Below are 27,312 nucleotides of genomic sequence, written 5' to 3' on the forward strand. Positions count from 1 at the left end.
CTGCAGTTACAGTGCATGTGAAAGAGCCCACACTCGTTCAAACCTGGCAGCCAGGTTTGAAAAATCCCAATCTGGGGGAAAAAGGCAAAGTACACACATATTAGAGACTAATAATAAGTTCTTGGAATTAAATCTCCTACAGAAGCTGGCTGGAAATTTGATTTCAACAATCAGTTTTGGTAATGTAAATGCCAGGCTATAAAGTACATCTCTAGTGAAAGACGGGGAAGGTTCAAGAATGCATCTAAATTCCTTTGAATGGTGCAGCCAATACCTTCAATGTCTTCCAGAATGGTAAAAACAGTGACTCTGGGGTAGCAGGAAGAGTTATCTTCTCCTCAAATCTGGATCAGGTATGGAAACACTACAACTATAGGCTTTTGTAAAGGTAGAGCAGTTAAACAGAGGGCTACAAAGATGATGAGGGGCCTGGAGCATCTCTCTAACAAGGAAAGGCTGAGACCTGGGGCTGTTTAGAAAAAAAAGACTGAGAGGGGAATCTTCTCATTGCTTATCAATATCGAAAGGGTGGAGACGATCAAGAGGATGGGGCCAGATTCTTTTAAATGGTGCCCAGTGATAGGATAAGGGGTAACAGGCACAAATGAAAATAGGAGGTTCCACCTGAACACAAGGGAAAACTTTACTGTGAGGGTGCTGGAGCACTAGACCAGGATTTCCAGGAGAGGTTGTGGAGTCGTCTTCTCTGGAGAGATTCCAAACCTAACTGTACATTGCAGTCCTGGGCAATCAGCTCTGGGTGACTTTTCTTTAGCAGGGAGGCTGGACTAAATTATCTGCAAAGGTCACTTCTACCCCCACCATGACATGATTCTGTGATTCTGTAATGACTCCTGGTGGTGCTCTAACTGCTGTAGGAGAACAGAAAATAAACTCCTACATATCCCTCACACTGCAACTACTCCTCAGATAGCTGTCATATACACCTCCAAATAAGACACATACCTTGTAATAACTCTAGAAGTCTAAACCAGTGCCAAATAGTTCTTGTTTTGGAAAGATACCAGTATTTTCCAAGTACAAAGTGCATTCAGACCACCAATGATTAACACTCATGTAAAAATACCAACATCAATATTGGTGGATTAGTAGTGACAGGGAATGCAGGTGAAAAACAGCAGAACGAGAGGCTGATTTTCGTGACACAAACATCTCAGAACAAGCACTTGCAGATATGCTATTAGCCCTCCCCCTCCTTCTTGCCTTCAAAATTCAAACCTGATTCAAATCACCTCAACAAAAAGAAAAAAAAAGTTCGTTGTAATCATAGCACAGCTCTTCCAAACTCCTGAATTTATTTCAAATTAAAGACATTTACCTCTTTAACAAACAGATTTTCTGCTCTTTGTTCTGCATCTTCAGGTACCGAAGGATACAGTGTCCTGATTTCCAGTGAAATTGTGTCTGTCTGGCAAGAAACAACATAAAAAGGGAAATTAGTCACAGTGTCAGAGCAGCAGCTTTGTGTCATGAATAGGTTAAGAACCTGATGATTATGGCTTGTGTTTTTCTGTCTGTCATGGAGCCAATGCACAGGCATACCAACCACTACAGCCCAGCTCCTGCCCACACACGATACTCAGTGCTATCAGCTAAAGCATTAATCACAAGCTACAGCAGTGCTCAAAGTGATTTCTGGGAATAAAGTTCTTCCAAGCAAACTTGCTACAGTCTCTGAGTTTTCTGATTAAGAAAACCTCACTAGCTCTTCCTTACATCCTCTCCCAGAAATACAAGCCAAATCCAACAGTATTATCACCTTCTTCTGCTTCCCTTCTGCACCTCCTGCCTTTCAGACAGCACTGTGAAGCAGAACTACACTTTGAGTCTTTGGAAGGAGAAAAGAGGAGCAAAAGGACTTTCACAGGGCAGCTTGATGGTCAGAAAGCAAGTGGAACCAGGGAACTGCTTCTCAGTGGGGCATTTCCATCTGCAGCTGCAGACAGCAGAGCAAGACTCACATGGAATTCCTGACATGTCCTACAACCTTCTATCAGACTCAACAGACACTGCCCAAATGAAGCCATATTTTTTGAAAGCGGCTCCTGAATGAGTTGCCTTGTCAGGCCCTACAGCAGGAATCCACAGAAAGAAGTGGACAGCTAGCAGGTCTCCATGGGCAGTCAAGCTTCCCTTAGCTCTCACCAGACCTATAAGACACCTGGGCCACTAGCAGTGCTCCTCTCTGTGACCCAGGGCCTCCATGCCAAAGTTAAGCAAGGCTGCCATTTTGCAAAAGCCATGAGAGGATGTCTTGGGGCATTTTTAATTAATCTAGACATCTGACTGACCCAATAATGCTCTCTGTTACAACGAAATAACCCCAGTGCTCAAGACAACGAAAGACTGAAGCCAAGATGAATCTGATCTCCCAAGCTCATTTTCTCTTCCTTTACTGAAAGGCACATGATATCCAGAGGAAGGCCTATGGCATGCAACAATCCCCAGTCTCAGACTACAAATCAAAGCATTCAAACTCTACATAAACAACTGCCCGAGTATCACTGACTGCATTTTTCCTTACAGCTTACATGGACCACTGCCTTTATATCCCTCAAAGGTGAGACAAACATCACGGGATTCCCCAAACATTTTCTGTTTCATCTGGATAGCTCAGGATACAATGTGATTAAAAGACTTTGGATCCTATGAGCAGCAAATGCTACCTTGTAGACACAAAGTTAAAAACCCCTGTTTTTTCTGTCAAACTAGGCACAGTTTCCTAGATGTGGGTTCCTGGACTCTACCCAGCTGTCTTACCAAAACCTGTGTGCAGTGGAGATTTACACAACTGTTTGGGTTATGAGTAAAAGCAGATGAAGAAGTATGAATTTTCAGGCCATATTTAGTAATAATGAAGTTGCCTGAATCTTTGATTGTATAGGGAATTCCCAGCAGTATTCACAGTCTCTAGCTTGTGCCTCATTACTTTTACTTCACATGTACATGACATTTTAAGTGTTCTTTTTTAAGTAGTCACATAAAGAAGCAATGCCTGAGCCCAGCTGAAAACCCACGGATGCTCCTGAGGTCCATGACAGTTCTCCCTAGCAGCAGCCACAAAGCACGCACACAATCCTTCCATGATATCACCGCCGCTGATCAGCTGCTCCCTACAGACCAAAACAAGGTGGAGGCCAAAGAGATGTGTCATGCACCCTATACCTCTCACTGAGCCTACAGGGATGGTGACTAAGCTGCAGAGACCAACCACCTCTTCTGCTGGCAAATAACAAAATTTATCTGCTCCATGTGTTACACAGAAGATACTTTCACTTTATTATTTTTTTTTAAAGACATACACTAAGATTTTTTTTTTTTACCTAATATAACACTTCTTATAAAATTATAGAATCATTTCAAATGGAAGAGACCCTTAAGATCACCAAGTCTAATCATTCTTGTCAACGGGTATAAAAAAAACCCCACCAATTAAGACAGCTAAAATTTGGCTTAATGGTGTCATTGTGCCTTTCTTCCCTTATACAGCTTGTTAAAAAGAACACGACCAGCACCTCACTTTCCTTTTCAACAAGACTGCACCAGAAAGGATGAAACAGTCATGCAAAACAGAGAAAGCAAAGCTGATTGCCTTTGAGAGTTTACCAAAGAATATCACAGGTTTCTTTACCTAGAATTGGGACATTGAAAATCTTATTAATTACTATATTTAAGCTTGTTTTCAAAACAAAAAAGCACTTCCCTTCTGCGAATTCTTGGCCACTACTCTGCTGAAGCCTTGCCACAAAATCACTTCCTGTTCATCGCTGACTACTTCCAAAGTGAAATGCTCAGATCAGGTCGACCTTGTCTTCACCAAAACCTTTCTACTTTGGAAAACAATTACATTTCAACCACAAAGTGCTTCTGAAATGGCCATAAAAAAATAAAAAGGGTTTTATTTAGAGAATCCAGCATTTATAAATGTGCTTTGAATACAGCCTAATTTTGTAATGTTTGGGCAATCACAGCAATTGTCTGCTCAAATCAGAGGCCAACGATCTCATTTTTGCATGCAAACTGGGAGAATCAAATGATGCAGCTATCAGCCTAAAACATTAATTCTTCTGAATTATGTTTTTAATCTATTTTGCATAATTATCTGCTATCCAACAAGGATTTCTGGCATTTATGTCCCATTCATTCAACCTGATGGCCCTATGTGTTGGATTAGTGATAAGGTGCAATTCAATGAAGGCCTTTGCTTGCTACATCCACTTTCTACAGTGAAAGCCACAAGTTAATATTGCTTTTTATCAACAATTGATTAGGAAGGTTTTCAGACAGTGCCTTTGTCCCACTGACACAGTGAGTTTAGTGTCTGAAAACATAGCTCAAACTCCATCAGCTATTTCAAACATTTCAGACAGCTTTTAGTCTGAAAGCATTTTACTAGCGGTTAGGTCTTCAGACAGATGCATCAAACCCGATCATATTTCCTTCCTGAAAAGGCAGCCCTTCTGAGAGCTAACCACACACAGGCAGAAATGTTGCTCTGTGTTAACATGCAGGTTCCATCTCTCTAAAGAAAAGCTGCTCGGCCCCGTTTTCATCTGTGTATAAGACATTACGAAAACCTGCAATGAGTTAGTCCATAAAATTTCAAAGCCAAATGAGGTGCAACACTGCTGTACAAATACCACCATGCAAATGCTGTTGCCAGACCTCCAGATGGGCTGCTGGCTGCTGTGCCAGCAAGAGCCCACTGAGGAAGTCAGTGTAGAGCAAAGTGGTGGGAAAGCAATCTCAAAGTATCTTTAAAGGGCAGGTTTTGCCCCATCACTCACCAAATTGTGTTGTGTGTGAGAGGTTGTGCTTTGCCCACACAGTGATTGCTTTACTAACTGCATTAGGTCTCTCTATTTAGAGTTGGAGGCATGTGCCTCTCACTTTCCTGCTCCTCTTCCTTGCACATCAAGGATAGCCATATCCCATTAACCATGAGAACAATGGACTTGATTCCTGCTTCTCTAAGGATGAGCAGATGCTGCCTATCACGTGGGAAAGTGGGAGAGACGTCATACGCTATGCAAAGAACCCATGATCTCATGACCGTAACTCTCTCATCTCACAAATAACAGTCTGGTTTACAGGGTTATTTCCAAGGAGGATCCAAGTCCTGCTCTTAGAGCTGTCCCTGTGGCACACATGCTCTGCTCCATGTGAAGAGGCAGCATCATTATCTCTTCTTGCCATCTCCCTTTAAATATTCATCTGATTCTGTTGTGAACTTGCCTCCAAACAATGTTAGTCCTTCACAACATCCAGATAGCAGAGGCTTCACAGTCTGAAAAATAGGGATGTTTTGACTCTTCCCTGTTCAGAGCTGAAAAGAAGAAGCCTGGAAGCACTCAAGTATGCAGTGATGGAGACTGTCAGCACTGCACAACTCATGTCTTCTTCTAAGGCCTGCATGACACTTGGAGGGCACCTAGGTGGGCTTTCAAAAGCCCAAAGAGCCAGGAGAACACATCAGACTGAACTTCAACAGGTTTTGCATTACACAGGTAAAACTTGCTATCTTGTCCCAAATTTAGGCAAGGAATTATTATTTGTATGGCAGGTTCAAATCAGACATTCAGCCATACTGATACAATTAGCTTAAGAAAGTTCCAAGTTCCACTTATAAAAGAGCTTTAAATAATAGTATGTGGGGAGAGAAGGAGGAATAAATTTGCAGGACCCAGAGAGTTTTGCATGTTTTCATACCATATCAAATTGCAGTGTCTCCCTTTCCATGACAATTACATGTATCAACATATTGTTAACATGTATTTAGTTACTTAACCTCCACAGGTTAAGTAACACCTCAGCCTAGGCATGCTGAGTCTATTGCCATGATTCTATGCAAGATAAGTCACTGGCGATTCTGTGCAAGACTTGAAATCCTGGAGAGATCTGAACAGACTGCTGGGGGCTCACTGAATTTTATAAGGGTGGTGACTTGAAAAAAAGAATGAAAAAATACTCCTGATAGGATATAGCAAGCATTCTCCTTGGATACATGAAGTATTCTAGGAGCAGAAGTACAAATACATGACAATAAATCCATGCAAGACTATGATGCGAAAGGTTGAAAATGAGAGGGAGACCAATATGAGGGAGGTTATCATACTTCTTTCATGGCCTTGAGAAGAAAAGTGAGAAACAGAAATATCAGCTGTCCAGGGAGAGCATGGCCAGGTCTTGTGACAGAAGGTGAATGGATCATAGTATCATAAGAGTGAGGCTGCAAACCTATCAGCAACACCAACGAGCATGTGTTTTCATGAGTGCAACAGGAAGCCAGTCACCTCCCTCCTACTACCACCAAGAAGCACAGTGCAAGCTCATACACATGTGATGGGGAGCTCTGGCAAAGCTCTGCAGATCCTTCCTGCACACAGTTGCTATGTTTCTGCAGAAATGTCCAATGGCCATTAAATCATAGCACAGCAACAGAAGGACAATTAGTTCACAGGACCTGGAAATGGATGGGAGGTGACATGCTTTTTCTCAAAGGGCAATTGGACTTGGGGCAGGCAGAAGGAAAGTCAGCAAGCAACACACTGCTAGGAAAATAAGAAGGGGAACTGATATGAACCAATATTTAGACTTTTTTTAAAGGGTTATTAAGCACAACTACAAAAAGAGTGAAGCATCTTTTCCCCGGCTGGAGCAAAACCAGAGAATGCATCTTTGTAACACGCAGGGAAATGAAGGAGGACAGTCTACCAGGTTCACATTGATTCAAAGATTTCTTTGCTGTCCCACAGACTTCTCATAAGATGTTGGAAATGACCCACAAAAGTCTTGTGAGAACAACTGCATCATCTTTGAATTGCCTTCACTGATCTTTCTGTGGAGCAGTGTAGGAAACAGTTTGAATATACGCTAATAAAAAAAATGATGGAGCTTCTTTATTTTCATTTTTAAGAAAAACGTTGGGGACTATTACAATTAGCAAATAGTGAACGTGGACAAAATAGAGCCGAGAACCAGGAAAATACTGATCTTTGTCTCCAAGGCGAACATCAGTCAGGAAATTCCAAATCCACTCTTCCTCCATAAGAGCACAAGTCTAAACCCTAATAGGCAGACACTCTGGAGGAGATACAAAGAATTATTTGCTTTTCCTATGCTGCTTCTTTCAGATTTTCTATTGAGACAATGCCATCTGTATGCTCATCTCTTGTTCTTTATAGACATAAAATAATTTTATCTCAGTTTAATATGTCCAGAAGCTGCATGAAAACTGATGCTGCTACTAATTAAATCATCTCCCTGTGTCAGCTCATATGAAAGCAACAAAGAAATTCAAACTTTGCATTCAAAATTGCATTCAAAGAATAAAAGCAATTCTGAGACGAAACAAAGGAGCAGGCAGTAGAGCACCTACAGTGATAACTGATCCATATCCTGTGCCTGTGGTGAATACTACAGCTCCAGAAGTAGGCAATCATTATTGAAAAGCATAATTTTTTCTTATGCTCACTACCTCAGTTGATTCTTTTGGTAGGATTTCACTCTGCAGAGACTTTTGCCCATGAGATGTGCTAGCACACATTGACATCGAGCCACGATGTCTGAGGAAACTGTAATCATTAGGAGTTAAACAGGAGTGCTCACCATTTCCTGGGGCATTATCATATTAAATAACACTCAGAGCCAGCCTGAGCTCCTCCTAATCCAGTCAGCCATGGATCTCTTCCTACTCAGATGGCTGACCCAGGCTTTGGTACACAGGTGACATTTCAGCAGGGCTATGAATAGATGCTCTGCAGCTTAAAATCCCGTCTGCTCTGAGACCTCTGCAGCCCTCTCTGGGGGCACAGGCTCTTGTTACGGCACTGAAGATAAGAAAGAGATGGGTTTATTGCAAGGATGTGACTCTACTAACCACTGCCTCTGCTCTTCTGTGAGTACAGACCACCTCTCTCCATAGGCACCTCTCTCATCTGTCTTAACTCTTGTTCATCTTTTTGTTTTTCATTTAAATAGATTTCATAGAAGTGTATCAAAGCACCTAACAAAGGAAACAAAATAGAAGTAGCTACTAAAAGGCAAGCAGCAGCTGCTCGAAATGAAATGAAAATAAGGATATGAAAATAAGGTTTGACAGACACAGGTCTTGAGCAGTAGGGATAGGATTCTTCCTTCACCAAAAGGGTTTGCTCCACTGACTTCAGTTAAGTTACTGTAAATCAAGGGGCTCAGGGGCTTTGTGACAGCACATGGTGTGCCTAGTCAGCTTTGTAATGCTAAATTTCAATTTCATAAATCCACAAGTGAGCAAAATGGATAAAGGAATTAATGATGAGGAGGAAATCTATTCTGCTTAGCTTTCTCTCAATCTCATGAGCACATTAAATCAGTTAATGCCACCAAGGAAATAGAGCTATTTAGTGAAACAAAGCAGTGGATTCGATTAAGTGGGCCACACTGGAGAGCAGCAGTGCTGTGAGCTGATGAGAAGAGCCCATGGAAATGTATTTCCATTAGAGAATGCCTGCTCATCAAAACCTAAACCTTTTACAGGGATTGGGTGATTTTGAAGATGCAGGCACTCTGCCAGTTTACTTGCCTGGCCACATGCTTGTCCAGCTGCCCAAAAGGCAGATTCTCCATTTCTTTACAGCTTGCCATGGGGAATCCTGGATGAGGCCAGGCAGCTCCACAGGTGCAGGCTCCAGCATCCACTGCCTGCCAGCATTCCAACAAGAGCCTGCCTTAGCACCCTTCACCACTCAGGATGCCAGATACCAAACTTCACCAGAGAAGAATTGAAGACAACTTCAAAATCAAACAAAAATCAAGCCCATTTGGATTCATTTTGTCCTATCTAATAACAACAATGGCACAGCTTAGAAATACATCAGAGCTATCATCTAAAAAGAACTCTGAGGAGAAGGTTGGGAATCATGGGCTGATTCTAGCAGCCATTACAGTATCACAGTATATCAGAGGCTGGAAGGGACCTCAAGAGATCATCAGGTCCAACCTCCCTGCCAGAGCAGGATCACTTAGGGTAGTCTGTACAGGAACACATCCAGGTGGGTTTTGAAAGTCTCTAGAGAAGGAGACTCCACAACCCCCTGGGCAGCCTGTCCCAGTGCTCTGTCACCCTCACTGTAAAGAAGTTTCTCCTTGTGTTGAGGTGAAATCTTCTATGTTCTAGTTTGAACCCATTGTTCCTTGTCCTATCACTGCATACCACCGGAAAGAGCCTGGCCCCCTCCTCCTGACACCCACCCCTCATTAAAAAGAATAGGATCAGAAAGACTGGATATAAGTTACAGAAGTGTGACCAAACTGGTTTATAATAGTAGGGAGAGATTCCAGCACTGGCCAGACTACCCCTGTGTTGAGCAAACAGACAAGGACACATTATGGAATAACATGTTTTCTTAGTTCCTGAGATATATTTAGGGATGATCATATCTTTGAGCTTTATCCAATCCAGAACAGTAAATTCACTCATATACAAATGTCAGAGGGAAAAACAGAGTTAATCTGGTGGAAGTAAATCACTATACATAAATTAGGAAAATCTTAAGAGAGCCCTTGGTCAACTTCTGGCTTTCCTCTAGCAATGAAGTTTTAATAAATAAATGAACAGAAAAACCTATGAGAAAGAGTAACACATATTTGCCTTGTACTTACTGAAAAGTCATCATCAGGGAATAATATCAGGTCCTTGAACTGGTTATCTCCAATATTTTTTTCAATCTCTGTGATAACAGCTTCATAATCCAAAGGCTCCAAGAGTTTGGGTTTTTCCTGCTGTGGAGAAAAAAAAAGAAAAAAAAAAAAAAAGAGAAGACCAGGTAATGTCTCTGCACTCAAATTTACCTTCCACTCCTTTCAAAAACTGGGATTTGCTGCATTTTCCCGTTTTTATACACCCAAGTATGAATAACTTCTTTTCTCCCTCCCCATTCTTCCCAGCCTGATGCAGCTGAGCTCCTGTGGGAACAGTGGAAGTTGGGCCAGTTCTAGCAGTCGCTCTCCATCTGAAAACTCCAGAGCAATCTGCCAGCTCATTACAGAGACCAAACCTATCATATTAACCTAAATGTCATTCTCCAGAATACTCTCTCCATAAAAACACCTATGCAGATGGATGGACACAATTTGATCTGAATGTAGATACGACTTCGAGCTAATGTGTTTGAGAATAAGTAACTCACTAATGTCTTCACTGTTTTACACAGTCCTGCCTCTTGAACTGATGGTAGCTTGAGAATGCCTCCTCATTGTTTTATCTGGTACTAATCCAAGGTTTTGCTCCTGGGATAAACTATCTGCCACCCATCCCCATGGTTTCTCTTGTCAGTAATGGGATTAGGATCATCACAATAGTATTATTATTGCCCAAAACAGGGGTAAAGTAAGAACTCATCATAGGAACAGGCAAACAAAAGTAAAGTCGCACAGTCTCGAGATGCAACCCAAAACCAGAAAATAAGAAGCCCATCTGACACGCTAGAATACATTAAATGAAGAGTCAGGTATTAGAGTGACAACATCTGCTTAATCCAAACGCTTAAGCATCAGAGAGACTAATGAGAAAGGGCAGAACTGCTGGAAGGGATGGAAATGCAGATGATGAGAGAGAAAAAGGACACTAGTGCAAAACAAATGCAGAAACATTTCTGCAGAACACTTTTTCAGTCTGATGACATTGAGTGGACACTGAGTAAGTTGTATTTTCCCACTGCTCCGCGCCATCCAGAATAAGATAGTTTCCCCCCTTCCCTCTTCCCTAAAGCAAACTGTCTGTGGTGTAAAAGAGAGCTTTCATATCTCCACAAACCAAATTTCTCCAATGGGCCAACTCATGATTCTCTATCAGATTTGATTATATACATCACTCACATATGGTCCATTATACAGGTGACAGTCCAAATACACAAGTATCTTTGGACTTCATTCTAGACAGTTCTTGTTTATTCAGTAATTACAGTCATCTCAGAGTTTCTCTCCAGCCCTTGTGAACACTGTTTCCCTTCTATACTAAATTCAAGACTCTCTTTGGTATCAAATGCATCTATGAAAAGCTTTATCAGGTATCAGTAACAGAGCCACAAAAAAATAGATTAAAACACAGGGACACACACATTCTGAGAAAACTGCTCAACTGCTGAACATCTTATGATGGAATCCAACTAACTCAGAACCTCTGTGGCAGGTAGTTTGCTCCAACCCCCTGCTCAAAGCAGGGCAAGTTGGGTCAGGCTGTGGGGGAACTTGTCCAGATGAGTCTTTAAAATCTCCAAGGACAGAGATAACATTTCCTTCCAAGTTACGGTGAGTCACTGCAGTATCCATTAGCCACAAGTTTTGGACTCTCTTTCATTAAATGTAATCTACCACTGCATCTATTTATTAAATATTCCTATATAGAGACAAGTTTCAAGAGTTAAAACATGAAGAGGAAATCCCAGTGCACACTGAATGTACCATTGCTACTGCACCACTCAAGTTGGGAACAATGCCCAGCTCTGAACAAAGTTCACTCAGTCTCAGTTTCAGCAGAAAGCAAACCTGTAATAGTGCAACTATCATCTTCAGTAGGTAACCTACAGCAATCACTTAGAAGAAAACTCAAAGTGAGAACACACATAAAGTGATATTTATGAGGCATGAGTGTTTCATGCAGGCATTTTCCTGTGTAGTGGTTTCATGCATATTTTCTGCAGAAAGTGTGTGACATGGACTACACTGAGAACCTGTCTTCCTGAAACAGACACTGTTTGGCTGAGGGGTTTGCAAAAATCTCAAACTTTTAATAAGCCAGATATGTCACTGAAACCATAAATGTCCACTCTCCCAAACCAAAGATGTGTCAACACAATATTAATCCAGGTCAGATGCTCCTTGGAAAACAACCAAAGTCAGCTTTCAAAATCTCATTAAAAAATGTAAAGTGAACTAATGAGGTAGAATCACAGAATGGTTTGTGTTGGCGGGGACATTTAAAAGGTTATCCAGTCCAATCCTCCTGCAGTGAGCAGGGAAATCTTCAACTAGATCAGGTTGTTCAGAGCCCTGTCCTGGAATGTTTCCAGGCATGGGACTTCTACCACTTCTCTGGGCAACCTCCATCAGTGTTTTACCACCTTCACTGTGAAAAATATATTACTGATATCTATTCTATATCTAACTTACATAAGTAGCTACCTTCCTATTGAAGTCACGGACTAAGACTTTATCATTTCAGTCATACACTAAGCAAGAGCTGGGGGATCTCACAAATCTTGGAATTTCTCTTCAAGTAAGGGGGAATTCCATACAAGGACGCAGTATTTGCTCATTCTCTGCACCAAGGGAAACCACCCTTTTTGCTGGGACTGGCGGAGTGCAGAGGCATTTCTTCTTCCCCCTGGAAATCCCTGTGAGGTTGGGGTGAGCATAGCTAAATCTCCTTCAAAATGTACATCACACAGATGTTCAGATGCAGGGGGAGTCAGGGTGAGCTATGTCACACTAGCCTCTCTTTTCAGAAACTTGCAGCACTTGGAAAGCTGCCCAAAACACCCCACAGGAAACTTCTCCTCAACAGCTGCAAGGTCATTCACATGAGACATAAATGCAACTGGAGAAACCCCTGAAGCAGAGAAGCAGAGTGAGCATATGAACATTGCTGTTCCCAGCACTAATTCCCTTGTTCTCAGTGCTGCAAAGTGCACGATCTGATGGAAAGCTTTTAGCAGATGTTAACAGAAGTCTTAGCAGAAAGTTTACTCATCCAAAATGTAAGCAGACATCAACAGAATTACTCCAAAACTTTTCAGTGTTCAAGCACTTCAATATTTTCCTATTGATGCAACAACAAATGTTCTTCCTTCTATGACAACGGAAAATCCTGTAAAAAATGCAATATTCTGTAAAATATTGACTCCCACAAACCAGAGGTGCAACAGCTCGTCCCAGTCAATATACTGGCTGCAGAGATAACCTCATCCATTACCTGCCAACATCAAGCAGGACAGTATGATGAACATGAACATGCCTCTCTTCATCAACTCTGCATGTTCTTACAAACCTTAGGACCACACAACATGGACACTGACTTCATTCTCTACAGAGGCACTGGATTTGGAAAAGCTCAGCACCCCAATTCTTAGCAGCCACTGGTTTAATTGGTGGTTTATCTCCAGAAGGCATGGAATGACTGCTCAGTGCTCTTCTCACACACACAGAGTAGCAGTGGTGTTGAGATCAGCAAATTTCTCCTCGTGAACACTCCCAGAGATCTGTAGATGAGTAGGGCTGATTTAAAGCTATTTTAATAACTGTAGTGCTGCCTCTTCTCAGTTTAATGTGTCTGTTCTTTTTGGAAGCAGCCCAACCCAGCCAGCTGTGCCAAGATCGAATTATGCTGTCTCGTGTTTTTAGAGTGCTTTTTATATTCTCTATCCCGAGTGAGAAATGAATTACATGGAGTTGTACTGAGCCTGTTGTGAACGCATCTAGTAAAAAGGCATCTCCGACTCCTCACCTGCTACAACAAGCACAGCAGAACCATTTACTTCACACCCTGAAGCACTGTGAACTGTTCTGTGTTGTTGAGCTAACTTTTCCAAACTCCTTTTGAAGAGTGAGGGGCTCTTCAATGCAGATTCAACACCCCAGAGGGATAATCACCATTGTATTTCACAGGGGAGAAACAGCCCAGATTCCACCAGAGACACTATCATCTTCTGATCTGGTTACAAAAGCATTATTTTTGTCAGTAATGATAACTAAAAATAACCACAAAAATTTATTTTACAGGAATAGATATGGTACTTGGCTTGCCTCCAGCCACACAGATACTGTGCACTGATGCTAGCACCCATCTTCTCTTCATAATTACAGGATACAATGACTTCTGTATCATCTTCCCGAAGCCATATTTCTATGAGCACTCATTATAGGAGGAAATGATGTAACTGAGACCAATATTCTCTGGATAGTCATCCCAAGCACTTCCCCATCCTAACAATAACTGACATCAATTTTCTAATGCTTTAATGATGTATTATTCCCAGACACAAAATCCCGAGTATCTTAAAGTTATTGAATTTAATACAGATGTTTAAATTAATTTCTTCTCTTCCCCATACCAGGAAGAAAAAAAATGGAGAAGCAGCTGCACAGAAAGACTTTAAGCTGATGGACTTCAGTAACAAGAACTGAAATATCTTTGTGTTTGGGGGGAAGTTCTAATGCATGCTCATGAGAAGAGTAAAAAGAATTGTGATGGCTGAATGGTTAAGATCAAGTAGGACTCTGATTTTCTGCTTCATTCAAGCTATGGTTTGTCTAGAATCCTAAGTCATTCCAGAAGACATTTGAAATGGGCAGCCTTGCAGGAGAAAAGGCCACTCACTGAAATAACAGCATGGCCTTCCTTCATTTTTATGACTTCTCAATGATCCTATTAACCAAGCCCAGTTCCACTAAAATTCACAACAGCAAATTAAATTGCCTTCTGGGATGACATCAACCTGAAGTGTTTCTCACACTTCTTCCTCCTTTCCTTTCCCCAGTTAAATACTGTCTCTGGCATAAAACATGGCTTATGATTGTTTTATATGGCTAATATATGTAATTTTACTCCACCAGGATGGGCCAATTTAAAGAAAGTATTTCTTTGCCAAGCCTGTCCAAACTGAAGCTAAGGAACAGTTGGGGCTCCATGACTTTTGGAGGAGGTGTAAAATAAAGGCTGAATTTAACCCTTTCAGACACATGTGCAATACAGACTGCCCAGCAGCTCTGAGGCCACAGCTGCTTGAAAGGAGCTGAAGCTGAGGCTAGAAAACAATCTGCCTCTTATGGAGCCACCGGAACTTCTGCTTTTTTTTGGTAGAATCAACATACATCCCTATTCACCATCAGGCAGTACAGCAGTTGGATGCCTGGGGTGATTTCCATGGCAAGGGGCATCTGCACTGGGCCCACCTTGTACCCCACCTGCTGAGATGAAGGGTGAATAGCCAGATGACCCAGTGCTCTCTGGGCAGCCTCCATTCTCAGTAAGCAGAGACACCACAGCCATGCTGCAATTATGGTGGCCCCAAAATCCAGAAGCAGCTGAGGTTGGAAGGATTGGTCTCATCAACCCAATGTACTCTCGCCCCATAGACCTGCTTTCTTTCCACTCCCACACCGTGTTACAGATTTTCTTTAAGGAACAGAGGAGGAAATTCAGGGTATGCAAAAGGTATTTCTAAATATAACTATAATTACAAATACAAATATGGACAAAGAAGCCCAGCCAGAATCCGCAGGCAGATGGCTTCTCCTTTAGATCTGACCATTTTTATATTGCTTGGCCTCTTAGGCATCCATTTACAGTCAACAAACTGTGGCCAAGTCACAAAGGCTACATTTGGCTCAGTTTGTGTTCATGGTCAACAAATTTTTTAAAGTAGTGGTACAAAGAAAGTTTTCTGTGCCACCCCTTCCCTTCTACCCTAAAACACATTCATCAGCAGGTCCAAAAATGTTTAATTTGTCATGTCTTTCAGCAAACCTTGGAGAACTGCACTTGGAAAGGATCCAGCACAACTGAGACATTCTTCAGTGTCAGTGGTAAAGCCGACATGCTAATAAACTTTGTTAAGGGGATTGCTGGTTCTCTCAAGATCCTGGTACAGAAAAAAAGCATCACAGAAAGAATCACAGAAAGAGTCAGCTCCCCCAAATTCTTAGTGATCCCGAAATGAATCTTCAAAGCACTGTAGCATCTATTGGCTTAACAGAGTGTCTTAGTTTTAGAGCAGACAGAAAGATAATTCTCACCGAAGGAATGAAATAAAAACACCCCTCACAGAACTGGAAATTTCAATGGAAATACTATTTACAAATATTGACACTATTTGCACAAATGCAAAACAAAGAAATTCACATTTCAGCTTACAACAACCTCATTAAGCCAAAACCCTTCCAACAAACCAGGCTTCAGTGCCCCCCCAGGCCTCCCACCACTCCTCCCTGCCCCCCACATGAAGCCAAATGGCACAGCTCCACAGCTAGCTGTGCCCAGGCCGAGCCAGGCTGCCAACCTCCCCCACATCGCAAGAGATGAGAGATCCGTGCTGGGCAGCGAGACAGAGGCAGAAAAGGGATGAATGGACTCTGCAACCTGTTTATATAGCAGATGCAGGGCTTGTGGGATAAAAATAACAAAAGATTACAACTTCCTGTGCCCATCTAGTCCCTTGGAGGACTTTTCAACTCTATGGGTAAGACATCCAGGCTTAAACCCACAACACCGAGAAAACCTGTAGAAGGTCCTGATGAGAATAAAGAAAGTGAAAAGTCATTTCCATTCATTAAAAGCCTCTTTATTCCAAGAAAATCCTGATTGACACCAATAAGGGATTTACTTGACTAAATGAGGCTTACTGTGTACAAACACAGCTGGATTGGGATGAATCCAAATTGCTTACATTGGAAACTAACATTGTTTTGTGGATGAAAATCTACTTTACATACTTTCCAGCTTTAAAAGTTACTGTAAGAGAATTCAGTGTGAGAAATGTCTGAAATACGGATCCTCCTCTGTCCATTTTCACTTTAAGTGCTGGAAGCTGCAGCTATCAGAGGCTTTGGTGGCAGGCAGACACCTATCTCCAGCAAGCTGACCGGCCAGTGACCAGGATCATGACTGCTCAAACCACAGAGAGCTGTTCTCAGGAAGCTGGGAGTGACCTACTCTTTTCTACTACCTTTCGTTTCTCAAGTTAGAACCCATCGCTGCTTTCATTACGAATTCTGAAAGCACAAGGCCTCATAAAGCTTCCTCATTGATGGTTAAAGGGTTCAAGTCCCACAGATGGGGTTGTTCAGCAAGGGGATGCTTCAGACTACGCACAGATTAAGGCATAAGTGTTTCCTGAATTCTGTCCCTCCATCACGACCACAGGCCTGCAGAACTTTCTGAATCAGTAAGGGGGCACATACACATGTGCATCACCATATTGCTCAGAGAGGTGGTAGATGCCCCACCCCTGGAAGTATTCCAGGTCAGGTTGGATGGGACTCTGAGCAACCTGTCCCCACTCACTCTGGAGGGGGTTGGACTACATAACCTTTAAAGGTCCCTTTCAATTTAAATCATTCTATAATTCTATGATTTAGTGACTAGCACTTGCCACCATAAAACTACCAATACAGCCTGTAAAATATTTAAGATAATAAGAAAGCAACCTACTTCTCCTCCGTGTTTATGCAGTAGCTGGAAACCCTTTTCAGGAAGGGGATAAATAAATTTCATTAACTCAGAGAATCACTAAAATCAGCATTGCCACACCACCACCACCAAGACCTCTAAAGAAACTGCTGGGGTTTTAATTAAATTTGATGCATTGCCTTTTCAAAATGTCATAAATGACCCCTTCTGAATAGCGAGGATTTCTGAAGCCTAGACTAAATATTTGCCCACAGGCCACTGCAGGGCAAACCCAAGAAAGCCTTGCAAAGTGTTTTAAGGGTTGTATTTGTAAGTCTAATTTACCCAGATCTCTAACCTGGCTATGCTGAACCACTTCACTCCCCTTAACTGACCTTAGCTGGAGGGGAAATAAAGTGCAGTTATAGCAACAAAAAGTTTTATTTAAAGGCCTAAAACTGTTCACAAAGCAAGCAAGCACAAGTCAAAATGTGGTTTGCTCATCTTGATATGGACATCAGATAGGTAGGATGTACTGGAAGGGGACTTGGACAATGAAATGAGAGCTACGGGGGAGCAGAGAGGACCTGGCACGCAGCCCCCTGCCTCACTGGTGACTTCTTCACCCTATGGAGGGAGAAGTGAATTGTCCTACCCTGGGCACCACGAAGTGGGTGCTGGAAGGAGACTACTTCAACTGTTCTGCAAACACTCTCTGCTTCATGTTTGCTTTTTATAGCATGGTCCCAGGCAGCAAAGTCATGGTTGCAAACAGGAATATTAATGAAACCGTCCTGCAATCTGCACGCAGTGGATGTGAGCAAAGTTTGTAAGCTTCCAGCACGTTTATGTAACCAGTACTTCTGACTCAGTGAGCACAAAACCACACACACACACACATATATATATATATATATAAAACTTTACATATATAGTCATTGTAATCTAAGGAAAATCTAAGTTAGAAAAAGATGCTCCCAGTTTTTGCCCTTACAGGGCACTCAGATGACCTTATAGGAAAGGCAGAAGGCCAGCCCTGACACCTACAGTATCTATACAGCAGCAATAGAACCAGTTGTAGCAACAAGTTCAGATCAAACCAGTCCCCTGTGCTTTTGCAAGCTGGGTGAAGAAGGCAGATGGAGCACTCTGCCAAGGGTCACCTGCGTAAGGCTCAGGAGAAGGACCAAAGGGAGGATAAGACACGTGCTCCCTGCTCCAACCTCATCCAGCACAATTGTGCTGCTGCCAAAACATCAGCTTGTTGTGCAAAACACCCTGTATGGTGCAGAATTATCTTAAAAAATGTGGTTATTTACTCTGACAATAAATGTTTCTTTTAATAGATTTTGTTTCTAGAATACACTGGTTCTTAAAAAACAAACAAACAAAAAACCCCCAGCAAAACCCCAAAATGCTCCTAAGGGAAAACTTTTCTGTCTGTTCGTTAGGTCATACTCTTATGTTAAAGACTTTGATTATATTTTAAGTCTGATTATGAAGCTGCAACATATAAGCAAACTACACTCTCTACTTTCACTTAAATACAAAAATTTAGATGCATGAAACCCTAGACCAGTAGACTGAGCAAACAGATTTTCTGAAAGGGACTCAACCACTTCAGAAACCCCTGAAGCAAAAACAACTGACAGAAATGTTTGCATGAGCTCTGAATAAACTCTTCAAAAATACCATTTGACTTCTAGAGAGTCCTTAGTAATAAGTCACTATTCCATAGGGAAAACATCTCATGTGTGCTGTTCTGCCTCATTTTACTCTGTGAATATCCCCCTTCTTCTACCTACATCGTAGTTACTGATCTCTTAATGAATTATAGATATTATCCATGCTACAGACCTGAGTAAATAATTGCATTCCCACGAAGGCTTTCTCTGTAGAAATCAGCACCATCTATACCTGACCATTATACACTCAGCTCTCACAAAGCATTAAAATCACAATAATTTCCTTGACATCTACAGCCCACCCCTCCCCCAATCAATTACCTAGCTATTGAGTTATTTACACACATAGAACATAAATCAGAGCAAAAATCTGATCAACGACACTGAGCTCAATCAACAGCCTACAATCAATTAGAACTAATCAGATCATAATTAGTCTTACTTAAAAAGGAGTTTCCAGCAAATAATACAAGTCCAGCTACAGAAAATAGAGGTCTAAATGCAGTCTATTAAGAAACGCAGGACTTGAGTAAGGTGCCCACATACAAAAGCCTGTAGAGCTGCAGCAGGAGCTAACAACATGATGGAATCTGCATTATCAGAGGTGCAGAGGATTGATCCATGTAGGAACAAACAGCTCCTGGTTGATAGCAAAACGTGCCTGTAGGCCAAAGATTTCACATGCTCCAGTTATGAGATATTGGGTAGAAAGACACAGGTCACAAGCCAAAAGAGTAAACCCAAGTGTGCCCATGTTTCCTAAGGGCTAAACAAGCTGTTGAGAAATACACTCACAGGGTAATGACACACTGACCCCATCTCAGTCTGTCTGATGTCTGAAAAGAACAGAAATCACAACAGATTCCTCTGAAACTCTGAGTTATGTCCCTGATGTTACGGCAGCCAGGCTCTTCATGGGAAGTGCAGTGTGAAGCACAAGCCTCGGACGAAACAGGCATAATATCTACTTCCAATTCAAAGTGACAGACACATGATCACAAGCGCTCCAAATTCTAGGTCAGAATATTTTACTGATGCTTAGTAATCACAATTTAAAGGTTCTTTTTCACTCAGCTTCTGTTACATAAGGATACAGGCAAAAATGTACAACTATATTCCCCCCTACCTGCAGATAGGCCACTGACCTACTGCTGTTATTTGGGCTTTGTTTGATTTTCAGCCATACTTTCCTGGAAGGTTTCAACCACTTCAGGCAAGCACTATTCACCAATAATGAAACAGCTCCCTCCTAACCAGGACTGAAGAGGGTAAGTCAAGCAGCAGTGCCTACCTCCTGCCGAAGTGCTGAGAGATGCTAGGGTCAGATGCTCTCAGCAGCACCACCAACACTCATTCTTGGGATTCAGGATCACAAAGCTTAAACTTGGCAAATCGGACTGTAATGCCAACAGCAGTAGGAACTACACTGTGAAGCAGCCTTGTCAAAAAGATTCATTTCCATACAAAATGGCAGCTAATCAGAAGCAAAACTCAAACACTTTATTAGATGAACCACAGACCATCTTAATCTGTGACCAAGTGTTACAGATGAAAAATTAATATTCCTTCCTCTTTAAAAAAGCTAAGAACAATCATCTTCACCGCACTATCACCAACTCTTTGCTGCACTGGACATGGAGAATGGCCTCAAAGAGCCTCCCACATACACACACAAACAAAAAAAACCTGGATCTGCAAAACTACAGAAGAAACCCAAACACCCCTTGCCATGAAGAAAAGAATCCAGTGTCTGCAAAGCCTTCTTGGGGAAGCCATTAAACGTTTGACATCTAAGAGATCTCTCAAAGTGAAGAGAATGCACTGAAAAGCACTACTTGGCTAAGGCTTCTCAAAAGAACGCTTCAAGCATTTTGCCTACAATCTTCTGCAGTTTCAATGTCAGTCAAGCTTAGGCACAGTCCAGTTAACTGTGTGAGCAGCCCAGTGCCACACTGTGAGGTTTAAGAGCCACAGTACTATCCCAAAGCCATCATCACCAAAGCTCACATTGACCTTGTGGGGTGGATCAAAGACGCTGGAGCTTTCTTCACTTGCTCCCTGCACTGCAGGAGGACAGGAGCATTCTGCTCCTGGCCTCGAGAGGCAGAGATCACCCACTGCAGATGGTGACACCTGAAAATAGCACAGAGTAGCTTCCTACTCCAGAAATGCCACTATGGATTTCTGTGAAGTACCAAGCACGTGTTACCAGGTGCCAGAGAGACTATCCCACAGTGCTGCCATCAGTACGTGTCTGATCAACATGATACTGTACAGTCATTTCCTCGCACACTTGACTTCTGCAAACTCCTAAACTTGCTGTACTTCAGCCTCAGACTTCAGTAATCATCCTCCAATGCTCAGAACCTCATCACACAGATGATGAGACTGATGCGTATACAGCAAGGAGCAAGCACTACTCTCCATTACACACAGTCTGAAGTGTGTGACCTACGAAGTCTCAGCAGGTCGGTAGAAGGGATGGAAGAAGGTTTCATACTCACACAGCTTAACCTGTGAATTTCTCCTTGATTCACTCGCCTAACAGTCCTCCTTTTCTTCCGCAGCTCACTGGGTTCCCTTCTGAACATGCCACGAAAGCTCATTGTATCCACAGGAATTCAAGCAACAAGCAAACCCCTCTGTAAAAAAAACGCTGCTCCTTTGACCGCTTTCCTTCCGCAGCTTCAGCACGACGACTGGAAGCTGCGTATACTGCTCAAGGGGGAAGTGTGCCTAGAACTTACTTGCTGTATCCACAGTAACTGACCAAAAAGAAGAAGAAAACCAGCAATAACTCATTTCCTCCTGTGAATAATATTCGGCGATTAAGGCCAGAGTGTCTCAGTAAACCATAAACACGTCCAGCCCCTGCCCCCAATACAAATCAAAATAGGAAGTTGTAGAAAAAACCCTTGCAACTGAACATCAATCTTAGTCTCAAAACCCTTAACATCCTTTCTTCTCAGCACCCTCCCCAGTTTGAAAGCCAAACCGGCTGCATTTCATGTGCACGTATGTCTGCAAGCTACAGAAAGTCATCATTCTGGGAACAACCCCCTCCTGCCAAGCTCCTCAGCAGCAGAGTCCTGTCACAGAGCATACAACAGGTTCTGCTCAGAATCACCTCTGTTTCTGGGCCAAGGTAGCAGTTCCCCTTTCAAAGTGGTGTGAAACATCAGTAAGAGGAAGCACCCTGAAAATCCCTACATCTGCAGACAGAAAAAGGAGAAAAGAGAAATTTAGATATTAATATCCAAAATTAATTTTTGGCTTGTCAAAACCTGGGTTTAGAAGAGTTTGGCACCTGCCAGCTAAGAAAAAAAATCACTGTAAGCTTCAACCTTGCTCCCACCACGGGTGAGAGCGAAGCTGATAGACAGAGCCTGCTCCCCAGATATGACTCACAGAGGTAACCACAGCAGCAACCCCACCCCATGGAGGGGCAAGCACAGTAGCTTCCACAGCTTCGTACCCCATGCAGGGACAGCCACAGCAGACTTGGTGTCTCAGAACCCAGGAGCAGTGACCCCAGCAATCAAATATCCTCACTTAAGGTAGGAGACTCACCCAGTGCTCACTCCTCTGAAGGCTGGCAGGGCACAAAGGTCTTTCAGACCGAACAAACCTCCTCAGTGCCCACACATGAGTATGCACACACACAGACCCTTTTCTTCTCCTTTGCTCCAGATGAGGATCCATCCTGCTGCAACAGCAAAACTTCATTCCCCTATACACATAGTCTTTGTGTGGCATGCACTAGTGCTTTATTATTTTTACTTAGTGTGCATAACTAAGAGAAACTGATAGCTTTTCCACTTTTTATTTTGGATTTTTTGCATCTTTTTTACAATTTGTTGCAATTAAATACTCTGCCAAGTCAGCTCAGATCTGCAACTTTACCCCAAGTGCAATTTCTTTTTCTTAACAGCAAATCATTCTGAGTTGTACAAACTCTTTCATGCATTTTTCGCCATTAGTAACATTAGATCTAAACTAACAAACCTCTGCAAAACTTCCACATAATTGTTCCACATATAGTCACATGAAGCCCAGCATAAGCAGAGAGGAATCTCATGACGTTAACAAGGGCAAGTGCAAAGTCATGCATCTGGAAAGGAATAACCCACAACATCAGTACAGGTTAGGAAAGCAGCTCTGCAAAGAAAGACCTGGGAGTGGTGGTGGGCAAGTTCCCCATGAGCCCACAATATGCCCTCATGGCCAAGAAGGCCTGGGAGGCATTAAGACATGTGTGACCAACAGGGAGAGAGAGGTACTCTTCTCCCGCTGCTCTAGTGAGGCCACATCTGGAGTACTGGGTCCAGTTTTGGGCTCCCCAGTCCAAGAGACACGGAGACTTACTGGAGCATCTCCGACAAGGAAAGGCTGAGAGACCTGGGAACGTTTAGCCTCGAGAAGAGCAGACTGAGAAGGGATTTTATGAATGCTTATCAATATCTAAAGGGCAGGGGGACAAGAGGATTTTATCAATGCTTATCAATATCTAAAGGGCAGGGGGACAAGAGGATATGGGCCCAGACTCCTGTCAGTGGTGGCCAGTGACAGGACACAGCTGGATAGACACAAACTGTAACACAAGAGGTTCCACCTGAACAGGAAGAAAAACTTCTTTCCTGTGAGGGTGCTGGAGCCCAGAGATGTTGTGGAGTCCCTTTCTCCAGAGAGATTTCAGACCTGCGTGGACATTGCGATCCTGAGCGAGCTACTTTAGCGGGGAACTGGACTAGATGACCTTCAAAGGTCCCTTCCAACCCCCACCATGCTAGGTTTCTGTATGATTTTGTGCCTTGCCAGAGTGCTACAAAACAAGAAATTGGACTGAACAGTTTCCTTCCCTCTTCCACAGCTAAAACATGATTTTAAACCTCGCCTCTTAATTACCTTCCTCATTTAGCTTTGCCTTTGACAAGATTACCTCTTTTACCTGATTACCAGCGTGCTGTGTGACTGCTTAAGACAGATTTCATTGTACCCCTGCTGCATGGTGAAAAGCATCTGTGCCTGGCACTAGAGAACAGAAAAGACAACCAAACCCCTTTGCCAAGGTATGCAGACATTTCAAGTGGCTACTGCTACAGCACTGCAACATTAATCAAGCTGGAATCATCTTTGTTTTCTTTCAAACCATCACATTATTATACACACTGTGTCCCAAGTGCCTCTCATAGAATACAGTGAACGCAGATGCCAAGACAAGAGGTCCTTGCCAGAACTTAAATTTAATGCTGAATCCATCAGCTGACAACTTTAAGCAGGTATCAGCTCTGAGAGGCTCCTTCACCTCCTTTCTGTAGCTGTCCCACAGACTGAGCTGAACTCCACCTTTCCTCTCCTTGGGAAGGCTCTTCCCCAGCTTCCTGCCTCCAGCAGCACTGGGGATTGATTCCAGGGTGTCCTCTCCACCATGGTAAGGATCACCACTGCTTCCTGAAAATGTACTGAAGTTGTATTACTCCCAAATAATACAAAAGACGAACTGAGGTTCAAGTTTCCAGCTGTTCTTTACCCAATTTATTCCACTGAGTATCTTTTGTCCAAAGGATTATCATTCCTGCTATTATTAAAACTCATTTATTTCTATATCTCTGACAGCCAGTGTTTTTAGGCTCAATGCTAAAGGCACTGCACATTGTATTTTCTCAACCCCAAGGCATTAGAAAGTTGAAGGAATGAAATAAATATGCTACAGCATTTGCACAGAGATATAAATAGAACAAATAGTAAACAACTGCAAGGAAAGATTCCCCATTCTTAGATCTGCTTTTGAATGCAAATCCCTCTGAACTTGTAACAGGCAATAACATCACCAGTTAAATGTCTCATAACAACAGAATCATAGAATCATTTTGGTTCAAAAAGATTTGGTTTAAAATTATGAAGTCCAATCATTAACCCAGCACTGCCAGGTCATCACTAAACCATGTCCTTCAGCACCACAACTACACAGCCTTTAAACCCTTCCAAGGATGCAGATTCCACCACTGCCCTGGGCAGCCTGTTCCAGGGCTTGATGTCCCTTTCTGGGAAGCAATTCTTCCTTATGTCCAACCTAAGCCTTCTCTGGCACAATTTGAGGCCATTTCTTCTTGTCCTATCAGTCATTACACGGAGGAAGAGTCCAGCTCCCACTTCACTATGACCTCCTTTCTGGTCTGTAGCAGAAGTACAAAGCAAATCTCATTAGCATCAGTGTGACTGTAAAAGATTTCATAATTTTCTCTCAAAGCCTTCCCTGTCTCCTCAATTAAAGGCATCAAGTATTTATGATGGCCATAAAATTGGTTATGTTAATATAAATAAAACTCCAGTTCTCCTTTTTACATTCAGAACTACTACAAGGTGAGAAGTATAATCCTTATCACAACAAAGAGTCACAGGGAATTCACAAGCCTTGGTTTACATTTGTGAACTGCCATATCCAATTCATAAGTCAAAATAAGGATGCTGAAGAACTTAAAATAATGAAATACCCAGTCAGATCAGTGCTTAATTGCCCTCTGCTCTCCTGCCTTTGCTGAACATTTTCATCTATTCCCAGTATTATGAAGAAACTTATTAATTTCTAGATAGGAAAAATACCGTTTGCTCTCTCTGCTCCTATTATGGAGTAGTTATGCATCCCCTTTGCCTCCAAGCCACTAGCAATCAGGTTTCTGATAGGGGTCATGGGTTCTTTAATAATTTTATTCTCTTTTCTAGAGATTCTGCCAAACTTAATTTATATCCCTCTTAGATCTATTCACTGTCATTGATTTCAGTCTGAATGTATTATATACAGCAATATGTAAAAATGTACGGCTGGACAAATTTAATCCACTACTGCAGTATGTCATCAAATCACTGGAAAATGGATTTTACTTTGCTAGCAGCCATGTCAAGATACAAAAATTTAGCTCCTGAAGTGTGCATCTTCAGTTAACACAAGAGACACTCCAAACAGGCTGAATATTTGAGTTTCTGTGTAGCAAATACTGAATTCATTGTATTGTCCTTCTAAAATGATATCATCTACCAGCTCCCACCGAGAATGACAGAAAGATGATATTTCGGTTGGTTATGCTGGGTTGATTTTTTGTGTTTTGGTCAAATTTAGAAGGGAAAAAAAATAATAAATCACATGCAAAGATCAAATTCATAGCAAGTTTCAGGGAGTGAATGCTTCCCTTCAACTCAGGATTTCTATCCAGGAGCAATGCTGGCACACACAAAGAGAGTGTAAGTTGAAGACATCACCTTGATTTATGCCCATGTGTATATCTGAAGCAACCTTCTGCAGAGTCACGCTGGTATTGAACCAAGTAGGAGCAAATTACATTGTTCTTTGAGAAATGTGACTCCACTTAGGTCTAACAACTTAAGCTGAAGCATCACCACTTGCATAATACCTCTGTGTGGAGTCATTCGAACAGCTGACACTTGCATTTTGCCCACAAATCCATACAGCCAGCTCTGAGGAGCCAAAGGGCTGGGAATCCACCATGGTAAAAATGACCCCAGCATGCAAGCTGAGCTCCCAAGCAACACAGCCTTGCATAAACTCCCATGAAAAGAAGCTGCATACATCTGTCAGAGCTCTGCTAAGAGATCTTTGCAGACAAGAGTCCCTGATGTCAGTGACTCCACCAATCTATCTCTTTTCTTCCTGGCCTGACAGCATGCTGATCTCAGCAATTCCTTCCTCTGTGCCTTCACCCTTCCTTCATGCCCCAGATTTTAGTGCATTCACACAGAACAAATCTGTAAGAGGTTGCTGGATTTCTGTGCCCTGACTTGAAGGCTAAAACACACCATCCAGCTGAGTTGATGGAGTTAGGAGTCCTCCCCAGGCTGCCCTTGACAGGTTCTGTGCATTGCGAGATTTTACAAGGTTCCTCTGTAGCTGGAGCTTCCACAGCTCCAGGTCAATCTCACACTTAGTACTCAAGGGCCCTCACAACTCATAGATTTTACCACCTCAAAACGGCCCTGTAAGAACTCAAAAGAGCTTGCTGATAGTGTCCACACTCCGAAAGCCACTTACTGCCCCTTCCTTATTCTACAGCTCCTAAACACATCTTGCTGTTCTCCCACTTGGGAAGCAGGCTCAGGGGAACCAGCAGCCATCAATTTGTTTTCCCACAGCCTGGGAAAATTGCTCCACCATGGCACAGTCATGTTTCTACCAGCTAACCCCACAAGAACATAGACACAACAAGAGCATCGTTCCAGAAGGCTTCCAAGCTGGAAATCCACCCACACCTGGCATGACTGTAATAGATTCCCTTGTCATCAGATAGAGATGACCTTGGAGAACCTGTTAATGCAACCTCAAAGGCCTTCAGCTATGGCCACACAGCCAGTATCACAGATCTTTATCTTTGTAGTCCTTATCTTAATCTACCCTCTCAGGCCTCTGGAGATAGCAGGCACTGGGAGAGCAAGATGAGTTGGGTGCTG

The 27,312-nt window shown here is 42.5% G+C and overlaps 1 protein-coding gene across 1 annotated transcript in view; it reads right to left on the minus strand.

Moving 5' to 3' along the window:
- DOCK10 (dedicator of cytokinesis 10) overlaps positions 1-27,312 on the minus strand; it is a 127,150-nt gene that overhangs the window by 84,159 nt on the left and 15,679 nt on the right. Inside the window, exons 2-3 of the mRNA XM_054385942.1 lie at positions 9,664-9,783; positions 1,340-1,429 (exon numbers count right to left, since the gene is read on the minus strand). Coding sequence (XP_054241917.1) covers positions 1,340-1,429; positions 9,664-9,783 — 210 coding nt within the window. The remainder of the gene's footprint in view (positions 1-1,339; positions 1,430-9,663; positions 9,784-27,312) is intronic.

The sequence above is a fragment of the Indicator indicator genome, chromosome 13 (genome assembly GCF_027791375.1).
Source record: "Indicator indicator isolate 239-I01 chromosome 13, UM_Iind_1.1, whole genome shotgun sequence".
Classification (NCBI taxonomy): Eukaryota; Metazoa; Chordata; class Aves; order Piciformes; family Indicatoridae; genus Indicator; species Indicator indicator.